Raw genomic sequence first — 24,705 nt, forward strand, 5'->3', positions numbered from 1 at the left:
GCCTGTTTCCTTAACATTTCAGAAATAGATCCATTGTCCCGGGGCTCGACGGGTCATGAATGATGAATTTCTTGCATGTGGTGACATCATTGTCTAGTCTTTTTATTGGTCCTAGGACAAATCCAGGAAATGCAAGGTTTTTGGACAGTTTGAACACTGTACTGTATTGCATTGTTCATGTGTCTCTCCTTGGAGTTTCTAGTGTTTTGCATTGTTCATGTTCCTGCCCTGCTTGCCCCTAATGTTTCTCAGTCTACAAATAGCTGCAACCCAGCCCCTGGGCTCAATTTCCTGACAGGAAAACATGCATGTGCTGGAGGGCCGGGGCTCAGCGGTGAAAGGTGATCCCACTCGCCCCACTGGCCCGCGCACGGCCCGCACTGACCCACTACTGACCACAGGCTGACAGACTCTGTCCTCTGCAAGACCACTGCTCTTATAGCCACAGAACCAAATTATTGGCATCTCCTTTTCATTTTTAATAAGGGGTACATCAGTTAGTCCTTAGGTCAATCAGGAAAGACTAGGTTTACGAATTCAAAAAGCTTTATTGAATCAGAACATAGAACAAAACTTTGGTGTAGACTCCATTTGACGCTATTGCCCAATAATGGGGATACTTTGGGTTTCTCGTAATGTTAGTGATCTAGAAAACCTATTCTACTGTGGCACTGTGTATGCCACTCTGAAGAAAAGTCAGCTGAATGCCTAAAACATAAATGTAAAATGAGACCAGCAGCCGGTTTCAGCTGAAGAACCTCTTCTGTTGAGGTTAGATCACAAAAAGCAAAATAAATGACAGTTGCAACTCATCAACGCCAGACTCTCCAGGGTTTCTCTTTCACGGTGTCAGGTTCATTGTCCGGGACACAAGCATAATGCCAAATAATCAAACCTTTTGCCTCTTCTTCCAAAGTCACATGACTTCCTAATCAACCCACAAGGTCTGCCGCTACCTGTGAGCTCTAGAGAAAGGAAAAGATATGGCTCGCTGGTTGGAGGAACTGCCTGCCAATCAAATCTCATGCTGGCTGCCAGTGGATTGCCTGCCGAGACTGAAAACTGAGTCTTTGTATTAGATTAGAAACTTATATGCACATGGCAATTACAATTCAATTAGAAATCTGTATAGAATTGGGGCAAATGAGCTTAGTCTGTATGTTATGTGTTGTTTTGTATGTATTTAGGGCTTGTTTATTGTGTAGAGTGAGTTTTATGTATTATGTGCTGTTTTGTACTGTGAACTAATTTGAGTGGTTATGATGGGTGTTAATTTTATTTTTTCTCTCCCTATTTTTTTTCTCTTTTCCTAGGTTATACTATTATTATTTTATGTAGATTCATTAAAACTGTGACATGTATTTTAACTGTGACATCAACCTGCCAAGGGACAACAGATGAAAATTAGCCCGGTGGCTAAATCTGGCATATTTACATCTGGTTTTAAAGGTTCATTAATATCCACTGCCCCTATTAATAAATAAATCATAATTCATAAATAAATAAGTCTTGCTTGGTTGAGTTATTCACAGGACAGGTTGTTAGAAATAAGAATAAATCAGTCCTAAAGATTTCAGGCTGTGTGTAAACATAGTAACAGTTGCAATTATATCCATTTGTGGATATAATTATTCTGCCCTTCATCATCACCATCATCACCATCGTCACTACACTCATTACCCACCATTATCATCATCATCATCATCATCATCATCATATCAAGCAGGTTCCCAATCAAAAAGCATCTTTATTGCATCATTGTGTAAAGTTTTGTAACACTGTTAACAATTCATAGTAGCCCTTGTAACAGTTACCGCTAGCTCACACACTTTCAACAATCAAACAAACAAACAAACAAACAAACAAACAAACAAAACAACAATAGGAATATCTATCTATTGTGTCTCATCTTGATATTTACAGTACGATGCCACAGATGGAGCATCGTAGAAGTCCCACGTTTCACTGTATGTGCTGCTTGCAACGGCAATATTGCTCTGCCACAGAGAGGAGTTGTTTGGAAAATGTCAAATTTGTTCTCTTTTCAGCAGTCAGAAGGCACAAACAATATCTTGTAAACCAGTTGACTGAGATGCATGCGTTACAAAAGGCCTTTTGAGTTCTACTTAAAAAATGAAGAAACCTTCTAGACTGTAGTGGCCTCTGCAGTACTACTCAAGGATAGATGGAGGATAGATAGATGGTGATATCTTTGTCCCAACTTTATATCCCTTTCACTCTGAAGGGATTTCAAGACCAAAAAACCTCTGATGGGTCCCATTATTACAAAAGATGTGATATATTCGCATGCTACAAGGCTCACACAGGGTCAGAAATTAACAAGTCTTGGGCCAAAAATTCCCTTGAAAATTCATAAAATGCCCATGCAATTAAAATGAGATGGCAAAAAATGCTCCCAATAATTCACCCTGTTCTTATTTTTTTTCTTTGAGTTGTCATATATTCATGGGTCAATGTGACTACTGTCCCCTGTGGGCCACCATAGGGAGCCAATGACCCGGTGATTCTTTCCGGTGCGTTCTGGGCGACAAAATAAATTACATTAATAAAGTGCTATCTTATCTTATCTTATCTTAAAAATGGAGCGGTTTGTGATCTGAAAACAACCAGGCTTGCAATCCTCAGTTGAAACTATTTGTTAATCTGTTTATGTGATGGTATAGAATTTAAAATATAACAAATGTTAGTGGTACAAATTAAGTGTTTATTTGCCAATATGCAAATGTATAATTTCGTAGTTTAATAAAATTGTCCCCGATAAGGATGAAAATGCCCCTAAAACTCAGATCAAAAGTCAGATCAAAGGCCATAAAATGCCTTGTGAAAAAAAGTTAATTTCTTACCCTGGTAAGACTAAAACTTGGTCACATTTAAGAAACCTTGCAGCAATGCATACTACTACAAATTAGTTTGAAAGATGGATTGGAATCAGGATTCGGGCCAATTCACTTTCAATTTAACCAAATTGATACATGAATTTTCTGGTGAAGGCAATAATGCCTGTCTCTGTTAATGTTACCTATCTATAACAACTCTAACATCAATTATTTGTTTTTAATAAATCCACGTATATTGTCACATAAGAGCTCATCTCACTGACTCAGACCAACTGGGACACAACGACATTTTCTAAAACAGTCTCAGTAGTTAAAGCTTAAGTTCACATTCTGCAGAAAATAACATCATGTAAAAATAAAATAAAATAAAAACAAATTAAGCAGTTCAATAGCCAAGCATTTCTTTAACAATGACCCAAATTCCTGACATTGAGTCCATGGTTGATGTATATACTATATACAATACATGTACATTACCCAGACAAACATAAAGTAGTGACTTGATGTCTGCAAATTGTCCAGTATCAGACAAACTGACTTAGTCTCTTTGTAAAACATTCATTATCATACGCTAAATCAACTAGTACTAATATAACAATGTCAACGAACCAAAATGATTCTGAAAGGAGTGGTAAACAAAACCACTCAAAAAACGCATATTCAAATAGTTGGTCATTTTCAACCATTATTGCATCAACAGTAAACATCTGTTCTGTATATGAAGATAAAGATTGTACTGGAGGACTAGAATTATTTAGAGTTAACTATGTACAGTGGCTAGAAAAGTATTCACCACCTTGACTTATTTCAAATTTTCTTTCTTCTGCTTCTTTCTTTATTTGGGATTTTTTTGGTCTGAGCTCTTTGCACAGCGCTCTGTTTGAAAACATCAAGGGTGTTCATCAATATGTTTTCTAGCCGAGTCAGACATTATGCAAATCCAACATTTTACATGCTTGCTGCACTGCTGCTCCATCCTGAGGAGGAACTGTTTGGAAAGTAGCACTAATGCAGAATGGATGGCAGGGTGGGAACTACAGCGGTTGCCACTGTTGGTCTACAGCAAGAATGTAATACCAAAGATTATGCAAATGAAAATAATATAATGTAAATAAAATAATTTTGGTCTATATAATACTATCTATTTTGCTTTATTCAGTACTGGAAGTCAGTTTGGTCTATATACAAATCTGTACAGCTGTTTCAAACTGTTTATTGTAAAATCTGGTACAGTATGAAGAAACCTTCCTCCAGAAATTAATTTAAAGGCCATGAACTTAGACAACTTGGGCAACATTTTGAGGCAATGCAGAATATAAATGCACAATTCAACCAACAGTACATTTTCAAAAGTCACTGCCGCGATCACAGTGATTGTCCACATTGATTTATCTCATCTGCAATCATCATTTCTGCTGAGGGCAACATTGCCCATTGCCTAGAAAACGCTGCCTGTGCAGCTTGGCCTTACGAAGCCCTTCAGTTTCTACATTTACAGTTAATTCATGAAAATGTTAATAAGCCGCAGCAGCAGGAAAATGGTAGCACTGGTTCTGCTACTGTACTGTCACTACTTACTACAAGGTTTGCTCACTGTAGTGACAGTGGTTTATAACATGAATGCACATCTTAATAAACACTTATTTTAAGTCACTGTGGATAAGGGAGTTTGTTTACGGACTAAAATGCGATCAAGGCACATGCTGTTTTATACTATAATGTAGGAGTGTTAAAAGAATATCCTAATGCTAGCTAAACGGGAAATAAATAAAAGCAGGTAAGTAGGGGGTAAAAACAACAGAGAAAGAAAGAAAGAAAGAAGGATGTATTGCACATCAATATACTCCTAATGCTCTATGTTGTTTTATTATTCTGAAGATGCTGCACATTGACTATGCAGTGTACTGGGGTCTGGGGAAAAGAAAGTTCTCTGACTTTATTCTAGATCACACTGTACGATCATTTCAAATAATGTGAAAAAATAAAACAATTAAAATTACATCTATCAAAAATCTATTTTAGCTTTTGATATATCTCAAACAATTGGAGAAAATCAATGTTAATTGCTGATTGTGACATCAAGATTATTTTTTAAATAAATTACAGCTTTGGCTTGGACTTGTTTCCACAAATACAATGTGTGTATAAAAATTGATTAATGAAGACCGTGGAGTGTAATGGCAGTGAAAAAATCTACCCACAGTGATGTATTTTCACTTCAGTTGAACGTATTTTCCAGAGTCATCTTAAAATAAGACAGATCACAATTTCTCTTTTTATTCCAGAGGTGAAGAAAGTGAAGAACCCTGGGTGTCAACAGTGCAGCAATGGACCTTATTCCCACAGCGGCCATTTTGAACAGCCATTTTTGTACTTGAATCATACTCAAAAATCAAACTCTATCTGGAAGAGCAAGTATCTCAGCTCTGTCCTACTGTTGTGCACCAATCGGACATTTATCATTTCACAGATTCCCCATTAAAAAATATATGAGAAACCAATGGATCTGAAAAATCCATTGGAATAGTTTGGCCCACTATAACTAGCTACTGGGATGTAGCCTAGGAGCTAACTAGCTAGTAAGATAGCTAACTTCCATAGTAAATTCAGGCAGTCATTGTGGTTGTTGTTCCTGAGATTGTTAGCTCATTTTGTAACCGTTAGATCTAGCTGAAGTCCTCACTTATGTAAGTGAGTAGAAGTAATGGTAGTTTTATATTTATAATCTTGAGCGTTGAGTAAGTTCAAAATGGCCGCATGTTAATAAGGTCAACTCAGGTTTGATTTTATTCAGGTATCACCGGAACTGCAAGGCAAGGGGGGATGCTGTGGATGATGTCAGCTGAGAAAGCAGATATATAATCTAGATTTGGTTTTAGGAAATCCAACCATAGTCCTTAAAGACTTTTCAGTGGTGGTTCGTTGGTATATCAATATGTATCAATAATGTAATAACAGAAACAATAGGAATAGTCACCTGCCCCTCAGATGCTGTTCTTGAGTTTGGATGAGCGAGTTTGCGTATATTTACTCCACAGCAGGTGCAAGCGGACCCAACTTGCTCGCTTCCTCGGTTTAATTAGTGTTCTTGAGCTCAAAGCGGCTGTACACCTGCTTGGATTTCATCTTGTTGTATTGGTTGACCAGGTCCAGCTTGCTGTGGCCCAGCGTCATTCGCTTCTGGTCCTGTCTGTTTATCAACTGGCCCGGAGAAGGGGGCGGCGGCGGGCTCTGCTGGCTCTCCGGCTCTGTCTGAGAGAGGTCTGGCCCGCCCCAGGGCGAGGTGCCGAGGGGAGAGGGCGAGTTTCTAAAGGCGTATGAGTCTTTCTCTTTGCTGGAGGGGGGCAGGAAGAAGTCCGTGAGCTTGTTGAGGAACGGGGTGGAGGGAGTCCTCTGCTTGGGGGTGAGTTTGTTGTCGGGGGCGGGGGAGGGGGACTGGGTCTTGGGGTTTAGGTTTGCGTTGGGCGTGCCGGGGGTGAGCCCGGCGCTGTGGAACATGTTCGGTTTGTGGTCGTACAACCCCAGCGCTTGGAACTTTGAGGTGGTGCCGGCCAGATTCGGCCGCAGGAAGTCCGCCGGGTTGGACTTGGTCCACTCGATGCCTATCGATTGGCCAAACGTCTGAACCGGGCTGTGATTGGTCGCTCCGTTGGGGATGACGCGGGTTCCCGGTGAGGTGTGATTCTGATGAGTGGGGGTTTGTCCTCCTCCTCTCTCTCTCTCTCCGCCTCCCCCTCTCCTCTCGGGGCTGAGGTGACTGTTGTTGTTTGGCTCCTTCTTGTCGTGGCTTTGGGTGACCTTGTAGACTGTGTTAGAGGTCATCCCAGGTGCGGCCTTCACGCTGGACATGCTGCTGCTTGATTGGCTGCTGGAGTTCTCCGAACACACCCTCTGCCTGCAGGAGAAGAGAGAGAAATACTGAATTAGCATACAATTTTTTTTTTTTTTAAATAAAGGTCAAGGTAATCTAAGTCCACATGCTGGGTAAGAAAATTGACATAAAATAAGGTTTCTCTGGTGCATCGATTTCAAATATGCTCAAAAAGATATCTTGATTGATTTATTTTACAAAAATTCAAATAAAAATTTGCAGCTTGGCATATTTTTTATTATTAAGATGTCTTTTTGCGAGTGCAGATTTCCCTTTCTTTGGTTCTTGAATCTTTGTTATGTCAAAAAATTGTGCAATCAGACATAAACAGAGTCACCCAAAAAGATAACACATACATACATTTATACAGAATACAAAGCATATAAATAGGAAGGGAAAACAGAACAGGATAAGTGTTTCTATAAAGTGCAAAGTGAATACATAAAAACACTATAGCTGATATAAAAATATTAAAAGCTGACTATTCAAGGCCACTCACAGAGAAATTAATGTTAATGTGCAAGAATGTGGATGCAAAACCATAACAGTCTTCAAATGCTGACATGCTGCTGCGAGTGTGGATGCTAATGCCTTTTGTTGCAAATGATTTCTGATAGGATAGACTGGTAGGAGTGTATGTGGGGTCCCGCTATGCCATCTCTGGACCAATTTCACAAAGACATGTCACGACCGAAAGCTTCAGGTGTCGTCCATGCTAGCGAAAAGCATAGTTACCTGTTGGAGTGAATCCTGTGACAGAGGGCCGAGCTATACTGATGGAGCCAAATCAAAAGCATGCTCTTGATTTGAACAAAGGAAAGTAATTCTACCAGAGGAGTGACTTAAACAGACTTCTCCAGCTGTGTTATGCCTGAACTACACAGCATGCGTAATATTTGCGTATCTGCACTTGTTGCAGCACTTGAGGCATTTTAAGCTGCTGCACCAGGTCCGTTCTTGTTCCTTGTTCCGGTGTTTCTGGTTGTGTTGTGCCTATCTACATTTTACCCATGGGTAAGTGAACTCAATTAGCGAGTTCTTTTCTTATTGTTCCATAAACAACTCAAGTTGTACCGTGAGGAACATTAATGTACCATATAGGAGTACTTATGCCACCTTATTTTTGAGAGTGTAAGCGTACTGTAGCCAAATAGAAGGCGCTGCAGCAGCTATCCATAGGTAAACTCATCTCCAACATTTATTTATTTGATGTACACTGCAAAAACTGACAAACTTTGAAATCATCTTACTGCACTGGCTGATTATTGGGATAATGTAGGATAATGGATAAAGGATAATGTAACTTGTTTCAGGACATTTACTTGGTTAAAGTGACATTATCTTGGAGAATGTTTCTTGTTTCAAGATTTTCTTGTTGTTTTATGATGATTTCTTGATATTGTCATGCATCAAGTGAAATGTATTGAAACCAGCAAGATTATCTGCCAGTGCAGTGAGATAATTTGACTAAAAATATCATGAAATAAGCTTGATAAGTCTGGAAACGAGGTAAAATCACTTGACAACTTGTATTTTGTTAACCCTAACCCTAACCCTACTGACATGGTGATGGAAGACTATAATAAGCAAAATCTTGCCATTTATACACATTTAGTATACGTCTCAAATATCTGTAATCAAGTATCTGATTCCAGTTCCTTACCTGTCAGAGAGTAAATCGAGCCCCAGGCCCGGGCCGAGCCCCATGCCCATGCCCATGCCGGGTGCCATCATGGCCGGGTACGACGGGTAGTAGGGCAGCCCCTCCTCCTCCGGGTTGTAGAAGCAGTCGATGATCTGGGAGTCGGCGTACAGACAGCGGAACTCCCGGTCGAAGCTGTCGGTGATGCGGCCCGAGAAATGCATCACCATGTTGCTGTGTACCTGAGCCGACAGCCAGGTGAAACTAGAGGAGAGGCGGGAGATGGGGGAAAGCAAGGAAAAGACATATTTAAGTGTTAAGTTGGTGAGCTACGCACATGTCATTCAGTGGTGAGCCAAGGTGAAAACACAGGTAACACATTTAATACAGTGAGGTTCATGTTGATGCTCCTGGGGATATTTATTTGCTTTGTTTCTTTGCCAGGTCAAATATTTTAGCTGTCCTACTTCATTAATTCTAATAATATTCAAGTGTGCAACATACATTTTAGGCATTTAACTGACATTCATACTCCAGAGCGACTTACAATAAGCGCGAACGGAATACGCTTAAATTAATAAGTTACCATCTTTACAAGCAACAAATAATAAGGTGTTCAATGGTCAGAGCCATAATGTTCCGCCCACATTTCTGTGAGAGAAATGCTTAGAAAATATATAAAAATAAAGGCTAATGTTCTAGTTATGTTCTTAAAATTCCCACATGATACCCATCTTGAGCATTCAAATTCGTTAATTAGGTACAACTAAATAGGAAACTGACAGGCAGAAAATGAAACAACAGGAAATGACATCAGTAATACTGGGGAAGGTGGTCGTCCTGGAACAATGCTGAAGTGTGCAAATACACATATAGAAATAATGTGTGTCACATGTTTCAGAAGTGTGCTGGCAGTTATGACTATCAAATTTCCACACTGTGCCGTCATGTGAATGCAAATGTGTAAACAAAGGAGACCGAAACACACAAAATGTGACTTGATACCTATTAGCTGCCGTTGTGTAAATATGATAAGGTGATCAGATTGCAAATCATCCTGGATTTAGTGTTAACAACTTCCTGGTCAAACACAGTCACTGAGCTGACTCATCAGCTGACTCATCAGCTTATCTGCCAGGAGCGACGAAAGGTGCAGTCATGACAGCTGGGGACACTTTAGAGATCAGGCCGAGCAGCAGAACTGGGCTTGGAGGAGGGAGACTGCAAAGTTGAGTTGTACTGAATGCAACATATTACCCAGCAGGCCTGGGACACATGAGCCGAAAATGGAGTCACCCATGGAATGAACCAAACATCTCATAATTAGACAAATATTTAAGCGTACAAGGTGTCAGAGAGAGTTACTTTGCTGCATCAAGACTCCCTGAAAATCGGTTCCACATAGAGAGACTGATTTGAATTGAATAAATAGCTTTTAACGTGGCCGTATTATGAGAATTCAAATTTTCCTCTATTTATACATTTCTAATCAAAGATGATGAATAAAGACCTTATTCAAGGCTAACTCCAGGAAATTGCATCACAACTGGACTTGGTCCTGATTGGCTCCCTCACTGAAGAGTTACTCAATCCATCCAATTAGAACAGTTTGTTTGCAGCATTTGAACTGGAAAGCGTCCACTCAGCAGGTTCACCTCATTTGAATTAAATGAGCTGCAGTTGTCGGCCAATCAGGGTCGTACAAATTGAGTTGTTGATGGAAACTACATTATTCTTATCCTCAGCCATCGTTTATTTGAAAACAAAATCCCGAAAACTGAATATTATGGGGGCTTTGATAATCTCAACAGAGAACATACCACAGACAATCAGGCAATTTTTTAAAAACCATTTTGAGAAACCTGCAGGACAACTTTCCTCACTGCTAAAGAAAGATCCATTGGAGCACACCTTGATTACATAAACCATAAATCATGAAGTTGGTCTTAGTTTTTGTCATAAGGGCAGGTCTGAGTGTTGTTACAAGGCAAGGTAATAGCTTAAAGGCCTGCAATAAGGTTGACAGTCAAAACCACCTTCGCTTTACCGCGGAAGTCATGTAACACTGAGCCAGACCAGCACTGTTATGTAAATGGGTCGCCTTTTCTATAGGAGGCCAAGCCTGTTTTCTGAAAGATAAGCTGAGCAGACTGATGTTAAAGTGGGTGGAAGATTTGGAGTAATAGCCAATATCCAGTGCAGGACCTTGAATTTGAGATGTAACTGCTACTTATTTGGATAATGGAAGACATTTGTGGATTGTGCAAAAAGAGCAACAGGGTTCAAGTTAATCTGAGTCGAGTCAGTAACAATCACAACACAGTTAAGATTTTATTACGTTTTTTTGAAAAGGTACATCTTATACATCTTATATATCACCTATCAGCTTATTACTTGTTACTCATATATTTTATATCTTCTATTTTCTCAGCTGCAATGACTATATCTATTTGAGCAAGCCCACTATCTCTGTGATTTATTATCTCTGTAAATAATTAAGGTATTTCATTTAATTGGATTTCCAGATAAAAGATAACAGATCTATTAAACAGCAACACAGAGATAAAAAAATATTATTTTCAGATAAACTAAGCACGGATTAAGCACGGATTTCAAATTTACTGGAACAGGCGCTTCCCAGTTATCGGTGTATAAACCTAGTATATCACATTTTTGGGGGTTTCAATTTTAGCTTTACAAGGAGTTTTTCACGATAACATACAAGGGAGTTAGAGCCGCGGTGATAAGACAGCTGCAGTAACATTTGGCTGGACGGAGCGGCCTGGCAGCGCGACAGAAACCTCGCCCATGCATTCCACAGTTCGCATGGTTCGACCTGTCAGCTCGACCTGCATACCTGTCCCAACCCATTAAATTGCCACACACCGATACCGCCGCACGTAATCCACAAATAGAAACGCTCCGCCACTACCATCGCTGACATGTTTCAGATGCTTCCGAGTGATAAGGTAAAGAGGAAAAGGAACGAAGAGAAGTTAAGTGAAGCCCATCGCATCGCGGATCAAAGCTGCGCCGAAAACATCTCGACTGTCATCAATCATCATTACTTTTGATACAAAGTCACTTGTTCAGTAAGAAGTCACGACAATCAGCTTAAAGGCAATGTGTAGAAACACGGCACACTGAAACCACGCCCCCTCCACAGTCACAGAACGCTGACGTCACTGATGTCCTGGAAAAACCTCATATTTTCAACTTCATGACACTGGAAACATGATATGTGAGTGTCAGTTAGAAAGATCAACCACTTCTTATCTCAGTTCCTGACAAGCTGATATTTGGGATATACAGTGAAAGGTCACTATAAGACAATAAGAGGATGAATTGCTATACAGTAACACACACAGCATAGTAGGGCTGAAAGATATTGACAACAAATCTAACTGTATTCATATCATCACAAGTTCTTCTTGAAAATTGTTCAAAGAAAAGTGATTTTGTTAAAATCACTTTTAGATAGTGTAATAATAATAGATGTCAGTGTGCAGGATTCACTGAGTTTGAGTATGATGAAAGGTTTTGATTCATGGACCAATGATTACCTGCAGCTCTAAAACACCTTGTTCAGAAATCCAGTTTGGACGCTCCTCTCTCTCTTAGGCAATTAATTGCAGCCTCTGCGACTTGGAAATTGCAGAAGATCATATTGCAATTTCAATTTTTTTCTGATTAATGTTCAGCTCTACAGCATAGATACACATGAAGAGGCAGGACCAAGCGCTACGCAGGAACAACAATAGGCTGCACTCGCAGAATCCCATTCAATCCACATATTCAGTTGTGAACCATACAGTTTCTAAACATTGGTTTCGTATGTTTACTAGACTTTCATGATGTTAGTGACGTCAACTTTTAGATATGTCTGTCTCCAATGTCAAAATAATGTGAGAGATTGGCACAAAGCAAGCATTTTGATGCTGAATAGATGTTGATCCGACGGCCTGCACCACCTTTAAAAAACTAGAATCTAGTGGTAAAATGAAAGTTGAGACGATGTCCGTAGTCGTCCGTAGTTTAGTGAAATCAGGACCTAAATATCTTTCTGATATCAATCCAAGACAATGTTTCCAAAGCTGTTTTAATATGATTCTTTACCATGTGATAATAGCATATTGTGAAAATGTTGTGTTTGTTTGGGTTGACGTGCTTGCTGGGCCAGTTAGATGTACCCAGCAAGCATCTGGATGGGCTGTGTGTGTCTCCAGCATGCAGAAGGTTACAGGACACAATGACCAACCGAAGAGTCGGCCTTAAAATGTCAAATAGTAAATGGGATTTATGTGGTGCACAAAAAGCTACAGATTCCCCTTTAAATGAGAATGGCTTATGGTTTTGGCTAACTCTCTCTCTCTCTGTTATTTGTCACTTTTTCCCTCCTTTCCTTTCCCCCTCTTTCTCCCTCTTTCCATCTCTCTGTTTTTCTGCTTTCCTACCTCCTCTCTTTCTCTCGCAGCCAGTCTCTCTTTCTATACATCTTCCTCTCTCTCTCTCTCTCCCTTTCTGTGACACTAAGCTGTTAAAATCCCTAGAGTTCCACAACACTATTTGTCTAGCAGTTGCACTATTAACTATTCCACTTGCACACACACACACACACACACACACACACACACACACACACTGACACATGCACACTGGCACACATGCATACATGCACATAAACATAAGCGTACATGTGCACACTAGCGCACACACACACATGCATATTACCCACAATCACACACATGCATGCACACACACTTCTCCCTGTGGGAATGAAATGCAAACACAGCGACACAAAATGGAGGGAGGAAGAGTCGAAGCTAAGTGTGAAGCTGAAGTTGAGCTAACAACAGAGACAGGAATAGTTGCCATAAATTTTCTATTTCAAATTTCACACTTTCCTCAGATCTTTACAATATAATACAGTATAGTACTGTATGTATAGTACAAGAGATATCCTGTTACAATGGAAGCAGTATCGGGATGCAACGTTTTCTTCCAGTACTTTTACAGACTTTTTTTTTTATCTAATCCCAAAATTTTTCAGGACTTTTCTGGGAATCACCACATTCATTTTCCATAGTTCTCCAGACCTACAAAGGAGCCTCCCATGAACAAAACATGCAGAGAGAGAGAAGGGGAACTGAATGTTACTGCAAGCCTTATTCTTTCAGTCAGGATTCTTACTAACAAAGTCCCCAAAAAATCTGTTTTCTGCCTTTTCTATAGATGATCATTGTGGGAAGATATATACACAGAAATATTTGTTGCGTCTGCAAAATGTCAGGTGGTGTTGCTTTGACCCTTGCACTCCTTACTACTGGCTGCTTGTAATGTTAGTGATGTAGGAATTTAAGCGTATAATTATTGCTGCACTTATTGTGATTTGCTCTCAATAAGACTGGTGGCTAAATAGTGAAAATGAAATTGTGAAGGAGTATGATCAAGATATCTTCCTCAAAGCTGGACTCCCCTCCCTCGTGCTTTCCCAAAGTTAGGCGCCTTGGCATGTCAATGTGAATTTCTATTACAGTGTAGGGGTTTGGCAAAGGTGGAAGTAACTGATTACAGTATTGTACTTAGCTACATTTTAAATCACATCCATTACAGAGTTCAGATTTTGTGGCTCTCCATAGGCATCAGAAACTGGGCCGACGCAATCTGAAAAACTGTGGATCCATTTGCAGTGAACAGTCAGTCAGCAGAGAAGAGAAGAGTCATCTGGCTTTACTTTCTTTGTGCACTTTATTTTGTAATTTCAACATTTTTCAATTAAAAGAATGTAGTTTGAACTCTCGTCCTTTTAGATTCACTTGGAAAAGATCACAGCTAACAACTTTCTCTTTTCTAAAAAGTAACTCAGTAACTTTTACTTTTTTAGCTACTTTTTACTTTTACTTATGTAGATTTTTACACTAGTCCTTTTACTTCTACTTAAGCAAAATATCAGCAAAGTAACAATACTTCTACTTGGACATTTTAGTACTGTTTCCACCACTGGTGTTTGGCACTGTTGCATCATGAGTTGTCAGTCCATTGTGTTTACATTCAGTTCACTGTTGCTCTATAGTTATGTGGTTATAAAGTGTTGTTTTTTTCTCTTCATCTGTACTGAAATCAAATTGCAGCTGCCTGGCAATGTGGCAAGAAAAAGGAACTTGAACAACAGTCGCACGCACAAAAAAAAAACAAAAAAACACTAAAATCCTGAAATAAGAAAAACATGAAAAATCACATTGGTGACGTCCTTCCTTTTATGTTTCATTATTGCGTTCACTGAGCATGCTTTTGCACTTGTCCACTTATTGAGCGTGTCGCTGTAATTACAGGTGCTGCTCAGGTATTCTCTTAACAGCTTCAAATAACCCCAACAGCTCCTAGCTAACAGTAGCGCAGTCAGCCAGCTGCACAAGACAAGCATTGTACCGAGCATTGTACAGAGAAATTTGCAAACTTATTATGGCTCCAAGGCTTAGCTGGCGCCATGGCTTCTTCCTTATCCACTGTGTGTCGTGTTAGTCCTGCTTATCAGGAAGGAAGCATGCAAACTAAATGTCAAGCTGTTAAATGACATGAGTTCACTGACTCTTTTGTTATTAGACACCTAAGCTTGTTATGTTTGATATATTTGATGTTGTATTGACTGTGTGTGTGTGTGTTTCTGTAGCTTCTCCTTCCTCTACCTAGTCTCCACCACTGTTACAGTCCTACTATTCTCTCTCTTTCTCTCTCTCCTTTCTTTTACGGAGAAAATCCTCCCTCAGATCCTCCTACACTGTTAGATATCAGCAATCTGTGAGGTTCACTGCGTTCCAGGAGTTATTTTGTGATGGAGTGTTGTAATTTACTTTTTTTTTGTGAACCCAATTTCCCTCGACCTGCCTTGTCTGCTTCTACTTCAGTTAGAGATTTCTTAAGTTTCCCCAAATGACTTTCAACAACCTGCTACTAAATGAAAAAACAACCCAAGTTGTTTTCTGCTATCAAACTCCATTGTAGCTGCACTGGACTTATCTCGACGTGACATCACATTGTCTGTGTTTGGTCAGTTATCCTCAGGAAAAACAAAAGTACACCACCAAACAACAAAGTGGGCCCAGAAATGCAAGTTTTTAGGTTGGCTTTTCCTTTAAAATCCATTTCAATGAATGAATGAGTGAAAGACAAATGTCAGCAATGAGCGAAAGACAGAGAAGTGAGTGAGAATGTGTGTGCATGGTTGTTAGTGTGTGTGTGTGTGTATGTGTGTGTGTGTGTGTGTGTGTGTGTGAGTGTGTGTGTGTGTGTGTTGCTTCCTCACCTGTATGACCCAGCGATGACCTCTTCACAGTCGATGATCATAAACTTCTCCTGGACCTGACCAGTGAACTTCTTGCCGCTCTTGGTGCAGTATGTGTCCCCACACACACTGCGGATACGCATGTTCTGCATAGAGACACACACACACACACACCACAGTTAGACACACACACACGCACATATGTGTACACACAGCAGAAGTAGAAAGTATGAGGAAGATGGAAAATACACTTTTAGATATTTTGCAGCCTAATTCTGATACATACGCTGACAGACACACCACACACACACACAGTCACACACACAACACTGAACAAGGAGCACCAAAAACAATATTTCATCATCTACACCATCAACAGCCTCACCACCACAACACCATCAACAACAGCAGTAACAAACACATCAACAAAACAGCACCAGCATCAACTAGAAAAACATCAATGAATACAACTATTTTGCTTATTTCTTCTTTTTTTTTCTTTTTTTATGCACTGTTTTATGTACTTTTTCTATACTGCTTCTATACTACTTTGTTTACATACTACCTCAAAAAGAGACCTATTCCCTACATTTCTACTTTAATTCTTAACAGTAATAATTTTGTGTTGCTTAATATTTAATGTGGCCTATAGAAGCCACCGGCAAGTTATATTCCCTATATGTGCAAACTTACTTGGCTAATAAAATGAATTCTTAAACTACCAAGCATTTGCAGTCCATGTGTTTGTACATATAAAAATGATAAAACATAGAAAGAGAAGAGAAACACTAACAGACTGAGCAGGCGATATAAAAAACACGGTGAAGAATATTGGTGTGATTTAATTCGTCAAACCATGTGTGACACAAAGAGCCATCCAGCTCGAGTGACGTCCTTCACAGCGAGGTCTGGCAGTGAGGGATTTGGTTTATCATTTTCCCTCATCCATCATATTCTGCTCAAAGCTTGAGCTGTTCTGGCTAATCGGATGGTGAACCACTTGAATGCAAGAGAGGCAGGTGCTGTTCCGCTCATCAGGGGGACTGACACAGGCGAACGAGGTCAACAAACATGACTGCTTGACGCAAAATTGGATCGCTCCATCAGAACAGTTGCCGCCTACATTAAAGCAACTTCATCCACTGTTTTCTAAGAGAGTCTGGCTATGCATAGAAAACACAGGCAAATACGTGTTCACAGCAGCCTGGTCTCACAAAATTGTTTTAAATAAGCACGATGTCAAGGATTATGTGGAGGAGACACGACTAGAAACAGGGAGGAGTTTGACATTGAAATAGTGCGGTGGAAAGTAAGTGTGGATGTCGGGGGGCGGATGGAGGGGCGGAGACATTTACCTTCAACCCCTGTGACAACAGTTTGAGAAGTTTTCTACTGTGAGTGAAGTTTTCATTTTCATCGAACGTTTTTCTTATTTAACCATGACCAAAACCTTTCCCCAACCCTAACCAAGTTGTTTTATGTTTTAATTGCCAAACCTTAACCAAATATTTAGTAGCCTTAACCTAACCTGAACCTAAGTTGTTTTACTTGCCAGAACTTACTGTTAGCTCACCGTTTCACGTGAAAAAAAAAAGGAAATGTCGTGTCTAATTTGTGCTGTTGTCACATAATCCTTTCATGGCAGAGAAAGGTGATGTTCACATAATTCATGTCCATAACAAATAATCTGTGTTTCATAGTTTGTGCTCATTTCACAAGATTTTGTGAGACTGTGTTGATTCAAAGACAAAATCCAATCATTTTGTCAGGACACATTACATAATCTGTCAACCTCTGTCCCTCCTTTTTTCCATCCCTCCCTTCTTTCTTCCATCATTTTATTTACAGCCTGTCATGCCCGTCCAACATCTCGCCATTTCGTGACCAGCCTGTGCTTGCACACATAGACACAAACACTGTCTGTCTCTCACGTACATACACACACACACACACACTTTCACACATACACTCAACTGCTATGTACCCACGCTTTCAACAATCTCACACCCTATATCCTGCATTCTACCCACAATCCCACACACCACACACACATATACAAAGACACCAAGACACGTCCTCTCCTCCAGCACACACACACACACACGCACACACACACCTATATAAAGACACCAAGACACCAGCTAACTCTCCATATCATGAGAGTGAAGTAGATAAGGTCCTCTCCTCCAGCACACACACACACACACACACACACACACACACATATACACACACACACGCACACACACACACACACACCCACACACATATAAACTCCAAAGCTACCCGAAACGCATACACATAAACCAACACACTCCTAAAATCCCTACAGGCTAAACCCTCAATTCCTTCTCTCTTACACTCTAGTGTGAGTTCTGGAAGTTGAGCATATGTCGCTGAGATAGCAAAATCCCCCCCGCACACACACACACACACACACACACACACACACACACTGAGTTAAACCTCAGTGGGCGGAGACAAAGAACCACAGTTTTCCAGAGTGCAAGTTAGCTAACTGCTAAACTTGAAGAGCAAAGAAGGAATTCTGGTCAAAATATAAATACAAATATAAAGGGCAATGACTTCTGTTTTTTTCATTCATTCATTCATGGCATTCATGATGTTGAAGGTCAGCAGCTAGCTAACTAGCTTACCTAGATAGCTATAGGCTAGTATTGCAAAAAAAAATCTGAATTTCCCCTAGGGGATCAATAAAGTGCATCTTATCTTAATTTGAACTTGCAAGGTCAGCTAGGCTAACTAGCTAACCCAATTAACTTAGAATGGTTGAACTGCATTTTTTCAGTTAGTAGCAGAGCGCTAGGTTTCATAATATTAGCTTCCTCCAATCTTATCTCTTGTCTTTTTTCACTGGGCTTCAGCCTAATGTTACTTAGTCAGAAAAACTGTGGTTCTTTGGCTCCGCCCACTGAGGTTTAACTCAACCAATGAGATGATTTCTGCCTCCAGAGCAGACATGTTTGTATAACTGAAAGCCTAATCTGCCCTCTGCTTACACTGAGGTGTGAGCTCTGGATGTCGAGTGCGGAGCACATGTCGGTGAAGTAGCTGAGGTGCTTCTCATCCAGCAGGATGTAGACGGGGACTCTGCGCTTGTTGGACGCCTCCATCAGATCACACAGCAGGTCCACGTCTGTGAACACGTCCATCACCAGCGCTATCACCTGGAGCGGGGAGGAGGACAGAGAGACGTGAGCATGCAGGACTTCATGAAGATTTCATGAGTGTGGTCCTATGTACCCCTTCATGCAGAGAGCACAGCACTGACACTGTCAGGGTCAGGGGGTTTCATTCCCACTGGGGCCACAAGGGACAGTGAGAATCTTAAAATTCATACAATGCTTGGTACAATTATGAAGGGGTAAAAAATGCCCCTAATATATTGGACTGCCCTTTTTTCCATTTCACCCTGTTTCCATTTTCACCCTGTTTTTTCATTGCATTGTCATGTATTCATGTGTGAATGCAACTACTGTCCCCTGTGGGCCACCATAGTTGATTTGTGGGAGCCGATGACCAGGTGACTCTTTACAGTGCGTTATGAGTGTATGAGTGAGAAACATGAAGCGCTTTTTGATCAGTAAAAAACCGAGCACTGCAGCCTGAGGCTTTGGTTGTTACTCCATTTTCATGATGGTATATTATGATTTAAATTCAAATAAAACAGATCTTTGTGGTACAAATTGAGTGTTTATTTGCCAATATGCAATGCAAATGCGTTATTTCATAGTTCAATAAAATTGCCCCCAAAAGGACCAAAATGCCCCAAAACATGAGACCAAGGGGGCAAAAAGCACCCTCTAAAAAAAGCTAATTTCTTAGCCACCCATGCTAAAATAATAAAGAAGGGGTTTCAGATTCAGATTCAGATTCAGAAACTTCATTGTCTATCACAGAGCATGACAGAAAATTGTGTTTGACGTGGCTCATAAAAGAGGAAGGAAAAAAAAGACATAAAAAGACATACCGCATAAAAACAAATAAACAGACATAAGGGTTAAAAACATACATCAGATTGGAGGTAAAAGTGAGTAAAAGTGCATGTGTCAATGTGCAAATGATGACTGTGTTTATGTGTTTCATTGTTTGTTTAAAATACTGATGGCTGTTGGGATGAAAGTGTAGATTCATACCAAAATGCTTCATGCCCACTTTGTAAAACTTCTGCTACCTGGAATTTATGAGTCAATATTTCAAAAGCACAAGATGATTCTAACTTCAAAAATGTAACTGGTTTGTAAGCGAAGGACTTACAATATCTCCTATGTTTGATAGTAACCTGTAATGTTCTTTACTTTCATGCCAGCAATCATTTTGTAAGAGTGTTTGTCAGTTTTATTCAAATGGTGGAGATCTCATTCTAAAAATAAACTCTTCACATGCAGCATGGTGGTGTGAGCATCTTTGGAGAAAACAGTATATATACCAAATGGTATATGTTATGTCACATTCATAAACACACAAGAATGTATGCTGCATCCGCACACAGACACACACACACACACACTCAAAAGGGATGAAAGTATTGTCGCAAAATGCACAAAGTTCAATCAGCAAATGTCCAGTTATGTGTTTAGTGTTTAAGTGTTTATCAGCATGAATCCACTAATTGATGAGCTGCATTCCAGTGTCAGCTGTTCTTCAGTAAGGAGGTTTTTACTGTCAGTTGTTCATGTGTCAAAAAATAATGATACTGAATGCTGAGAGGTAAGCAGCTGACTCAGCATAAATGTGAGCGCAAGGATGGCTACTCCACCTTACAGTATTTCTAAATTTTGAAGCATATTGAGCGCATCATGTCATCATTATTTTCATTTTGCATCAGAAATAGATTCACCTAACATGCATACATAACTAAGTCTCTATCCTTTCACTTTACTGCAAGAAGAAAGAAACAAGGAGAAGAAAAGTTAACTCGAACACAATGTGTGCCGGGGAGTCTGCTAATAAACTGACAATGTTTCATATAAAATTGTTATATGATCGGTTTACTGAATGCTCATAATCAACTCATAATTTGAAGTCACAAGTCATGAACTCATGATTGGAAGTTATGGCGCTGATAACGAGCACTTGTAAGCTGAAATGGACAAACACATCTGTTTACACTGAGTTAATGATTAAAAAGATGAGTTGAACTGCGCTGAGTTTTTACAGCGTGCAGCACTGCCACAAAGTTGCAGTCATACCTGCCATATAAACTTAGCTATCGTACTTTAAAGCCAGCGATCGGAAAAAGCCTCTCAAAACTTTCCGTGAATTGAGGTCAGTTACTAAATGACTGGCGGACCGGTCTGTCTGCCTGCGGAGTCGCAGAGAGATAAGAGCTGATCAAACATGACAGCAGGCAGGAGGACGGGCCGGCGCACGCCTGCTGCTGCTGCTGCATTTGTTTGTAAGCAAATGAAGCGAAAACCACTTGAGGGAGAAATTAATGCGCTCAGGTGGGAAGGAAAAAACACAAAAACACCCAATTGACAGTTGACATACATACGCACACACACACACACACACTGGAAGGCCTAATGATTTGCAGAGAGCACCTCTGTTGTCTTGCTGTTTGTCAGGACACCATCATGACATTATCGATTTTTTGTTTTAGACTGCTGATGTTTTGTTCTTCTTATCCTCACCCAATAGTCTCATGGGATTGGTAAACAGCACTGGAAAGACTATTTTGCTACCTGAATGTGGGTTAAAAATATTTTTTTTCAGAGGAGTAATATAGAAACAACTTTGCCACAATTTTACGTTAAGGATTCTCCTCATAGATACACATTAGACCACAAACTGACAATTGACAAGATTTCCTCCCATGGACACTTAGATATGCCTTCATACATAATTACATAACTATCTATACTGTAGGTGCAGGAAACAGTAGGTGAGTGAAACCTGATAAAAGAGCCACCCTTATGTATTCCCTAACTGTGCTGACCTCTAGTGAGTGATATCACAGTGAAATTAAACTATGCCTCATTTTGCTGAGGGACCCCCTGGAACCATCTCAGGACTCCTGGAGGTCCCTGGACTCACCTTTGGGAGCCAGGGACCAGAGCCTGTCTGAGACTCCTCCATGTGAGAAGATCTTTGTTGTTATATAATTTTGTACAGAATTGGACAACTAGTTTATACTTTAGGTGGGGAGATAAGTGTGACGCCTCTGATCACAACAGTCTTTAGCTTAACACCCTCACTCTCCTATCAGTGATTGATTGATTAGGGCTTATTTAGGCTATGTGCCATGTCCATATGAACTTAGGCTATAAGACAGTATTAATCATATCAGCCTATGATGAAAGATCAAACGGAAAATTAACAATAGGCTATATAGTCTACAGGTTATTTATTGGAGCTCCTGTTTCTCTCATTTTAATAAATAAAAACATACATTTCGTTTACTTTGCCATCTTTTGTGAACAAAACAAATTATTTCTTATTTCCAGGCTTTATACACACCCTAAGTAGTGCTACTGCTTTTGAGAACATCAGATCAAGGCAGCTCAATGAAATGACATTGAAATCTATCTAGCCTACTTCTCATTTTCCTGGGGGACCCCCCTGCAGGGCCCGGGACCCCAGTTTGGGAACCACTGTGCCACCTTACCTTTTTGGCTTTGTTTATCAGGGACCTGATGAGGTCTTTGACGTTGTGGGACTTGTCCCTCTGGAAGTAGATCTGCGTCTCCGACGGTCCGTATCTCGCCGGGGAGTCCGGCCAGCCGAGCTCCAGCATAGGCGGCTCCTCGTCGGACATCATGGGGAAGTAAGTCCCGGAGGTGAGCTCCGACACGGCGTCTCCGTCCCCGATGTCCCGGTCGTTGCCGTTGGGCCCGCCGTTGCTCTCCTCGCAGGTCTTGGCCGCATGCTGGGTGATGTAGCGGATCTCCAGCGGGGAGAGGAAGTTGAGCTCCCTCTCCTCGGTCAGCACCCTGCGGTACTCCTTCTCGCCCTGCTCCAGCAGCGCGTCCGTCGCCAGCCGGGCCGCCTCGTTGTGGCTCAGCTCCAGCGTGGAGACCTGCCGCCACGGGTTCTTCACCTCCTCCAGCCGGGAGGCGAGCTTGCCCAGCGGCTTCCTGCCGTTGGTGGCCGGCCGCAGGCCCTCCGAGCTGATCATGGTGCTCTTGTCGTCAGCACAAGGATTTTATAGTCGCTCAAGTCCCCAATACAAGTCTCTCCTGGTCTTACGAAAAAAGAACTATAGCCTAGTAATCCTATTAAAAGTTTTGGGAGGACACTATAGAAATATCACAGCAAACCTAGAAGAAACTATAAGGATGTTGCAGGGACATTATAAAATGGGAGATGAAAGAAAATTACCATTAAGCGCGATAAGGTTTCTATGAACTCACCATTGAGTACAACACAAACACTGCAAGTCCCTATAGGAATATAATAAGAATGCGAGGCCCATAGGCATATTATAGGCTAGTGATACTATAGGAGATCAAAAATATACCATACGGTCACTAAACTCACTACCACACACACAGTAGGCTATACGTCCCTATGTAGGTATTATAGGAATATCCTAGTGTTACTATAAGAGATTAAATAAATTAAGCACAATAAGGTCACAGTTAACTCACCATTGAGCCTCACTGCTATTATAGGAATATGACAGTGTTTTTTTCCGCCAGGGTTACAAGCGCGCAATAATCCAATAAGCAGGAGAATAAAGAGTAGTTTCCCCTCCGACACGGTGAAAGCTGAAATGGTCCTCGCTTCTCTAATTCCCTGTCGTGTCAGACAGGATCTGTATTCCCGGGGGCCGTTCGGCACAGTTGCTCTCTCTACGTCTCTCTTGTCTCCCTCTCTCTCTCTCTCTGTTTCTGCTCACCTGTTGCTACCTGTCCTGTCCTGGTCTCCAACGTGTACTGGCTCCTCCTCTTCCTCTTTCTCCTCCTCCTCCTCCTCCTCCTCCTCCTCCTCCTCCTCCTCCTCCTTCTCACACCATTGTCAAACCGGCCAGAATTAAAAATAAAAGTACTTCTGGTTAAAAATTTCACAATAAAACCCATGTGCATCAGTTGGCTATAGCAATGTACTACAGTATGCATTTGCCATATCTTACACCTAAGTGCGTCCAAAATTCATCTCATAGTTTTTATCGTAATAGAAACTTATTTGGAAGCCATATGTGATAAAATAAAGCATCAGGGGAGCATTCAGGACCGATGATCCCTCTTTGTCTAATAATTTATCACATAGAATAGAATAGAATAGAATACATTAATCAAGCAATAATATCTTGTTAGTCATCACTTATTGCTCCGCTTGGTCCCCAGAAAATTAGTCGATATAAGCAGATTTCAAAGTTTGGGTGGCAAATGACATCAGATGCAGGAACTTTGCCTCAGCTTAGGGTTTACTGAACTTTAATGGATGGTACTTGCCATATCTTAGCTTAAATGAGTACAAATTGCAGTTTTCTAATAATTAATAATAACTAATAATTTATCATGTTGAGCAATAGAAAATGTATTGGATAGAAGGTTTGATGGCAAATGATATTAGATGCAGGTACTTTGCCATAGCTTTGGGTTTGGTGAATTGACGCAGCTGAAAAAACTTAATAGATGATTTAGTCAAGTAAATTTACCTAGGTTCTCTTTCATCAGGACTACCATGCACCATAATAAAATCTAATCGTTTTAGTATTCATTGTATTCATTTTATGGATAGAGTTTCGCCCTGATTACTAAGTGAGGGTTAGTAATTGATTAGATTTTTGTTGTTCTGTGAACAGTTTTTTGCAAGTGACAAATGTTATGCTTTTATTTTGAAGGCTGAATCGCCTCACTTCTGGTCTTATTCTGTCTGCCTCTGTCTGCTTTGACACAGCTCTATTTCTCCCTCTCTCTCACACCCAAACAAAATACCCTCTCTCTTTCTCTCTCTCTGCTATGTGGAAAGAAAGATGGCCAGAGTCAAATAAGTACAAATAACCTTTTCCTTCCCTCCCTGCAATCTTTTTCAGAATGTTTTTTTATAGAAAATTGTGTTCACTCTGAAAGTGTTAAAAATC

General features: G+C 40.5%; 1 protein-coding gene across 1 annotated transcript; it reads right to left on the reverse strand.

Annotated features, from left to right (window-relative positions):
* Positions 1-1,727: 1,727 nt before the first annotated feature.
* Positions 1,728-23,476, reverse strand: fam83c (family with sequence similarity 83 member C). Its single transcript, XM_078283664.1, has 5 exons — positions 22,285-23,476; positions 18,674-18,841; positions 15,675-15,799; positions 8,393-8,635; positions 1,728-6,753 (listed from the first exon to the last, which is right to left on the reverse strand). The coding sequence occupies exons 1-5, from the start codon at positions 22,792-22,794 to the stop codon at positions 5,934-5,936; spliced, it is 1,866 nt and encodes a 621-aa protein (XP_078139790.1). The 5' UTR covers positions 22,795-23,476; the 3' UTR covers positions 1,728-5,933.
* Between the last annotated feature and the right edge of the window lie 1,229 nt (positions 23,477-24,705).

Source organism: Centroberyx gerrardi, chromosome 5, assembly GCF_048128805.1.
Source record: "Centroberyx gerrardi isolate f3 chromosome 5, fCenGer3.hap1.cur.20231027, whole genome shotgun sequence".
In the NCBI taxonomy this organism is placed as follows: Eukaryota; Metazoa; Chordata; class Actinopteri; order Beryciformes; family Berycidae; genus Centroberyx; species Centroberyx gerrardi.

Excerpts from the sequence above, each read along its gene's own strand:
- fam83c (XM_078283664.1), bottom strand. The coding sequence starts at position 22,794 with ATGATCAGCTCGGAGGGCCTGCGGCCGGCCACCAACGGCAGGAAGCCG. Across the intron at positions 8,636-15,674 it reads GTCATCGCTGGGTCATACAG|TTTCACCTGGCTGTCGGCTC; the intron begins GTGAGGAAGCAA and ends CCTCTCCTCTAG. Across the intron at positions 6,754-8,392 it reads CTCGATTTACTCTCTGACAG|GCAGAGGGTGTGTTCGGAGA; the intron begins GTAAGGAACTGG and ends CTTCTCCTGCAG.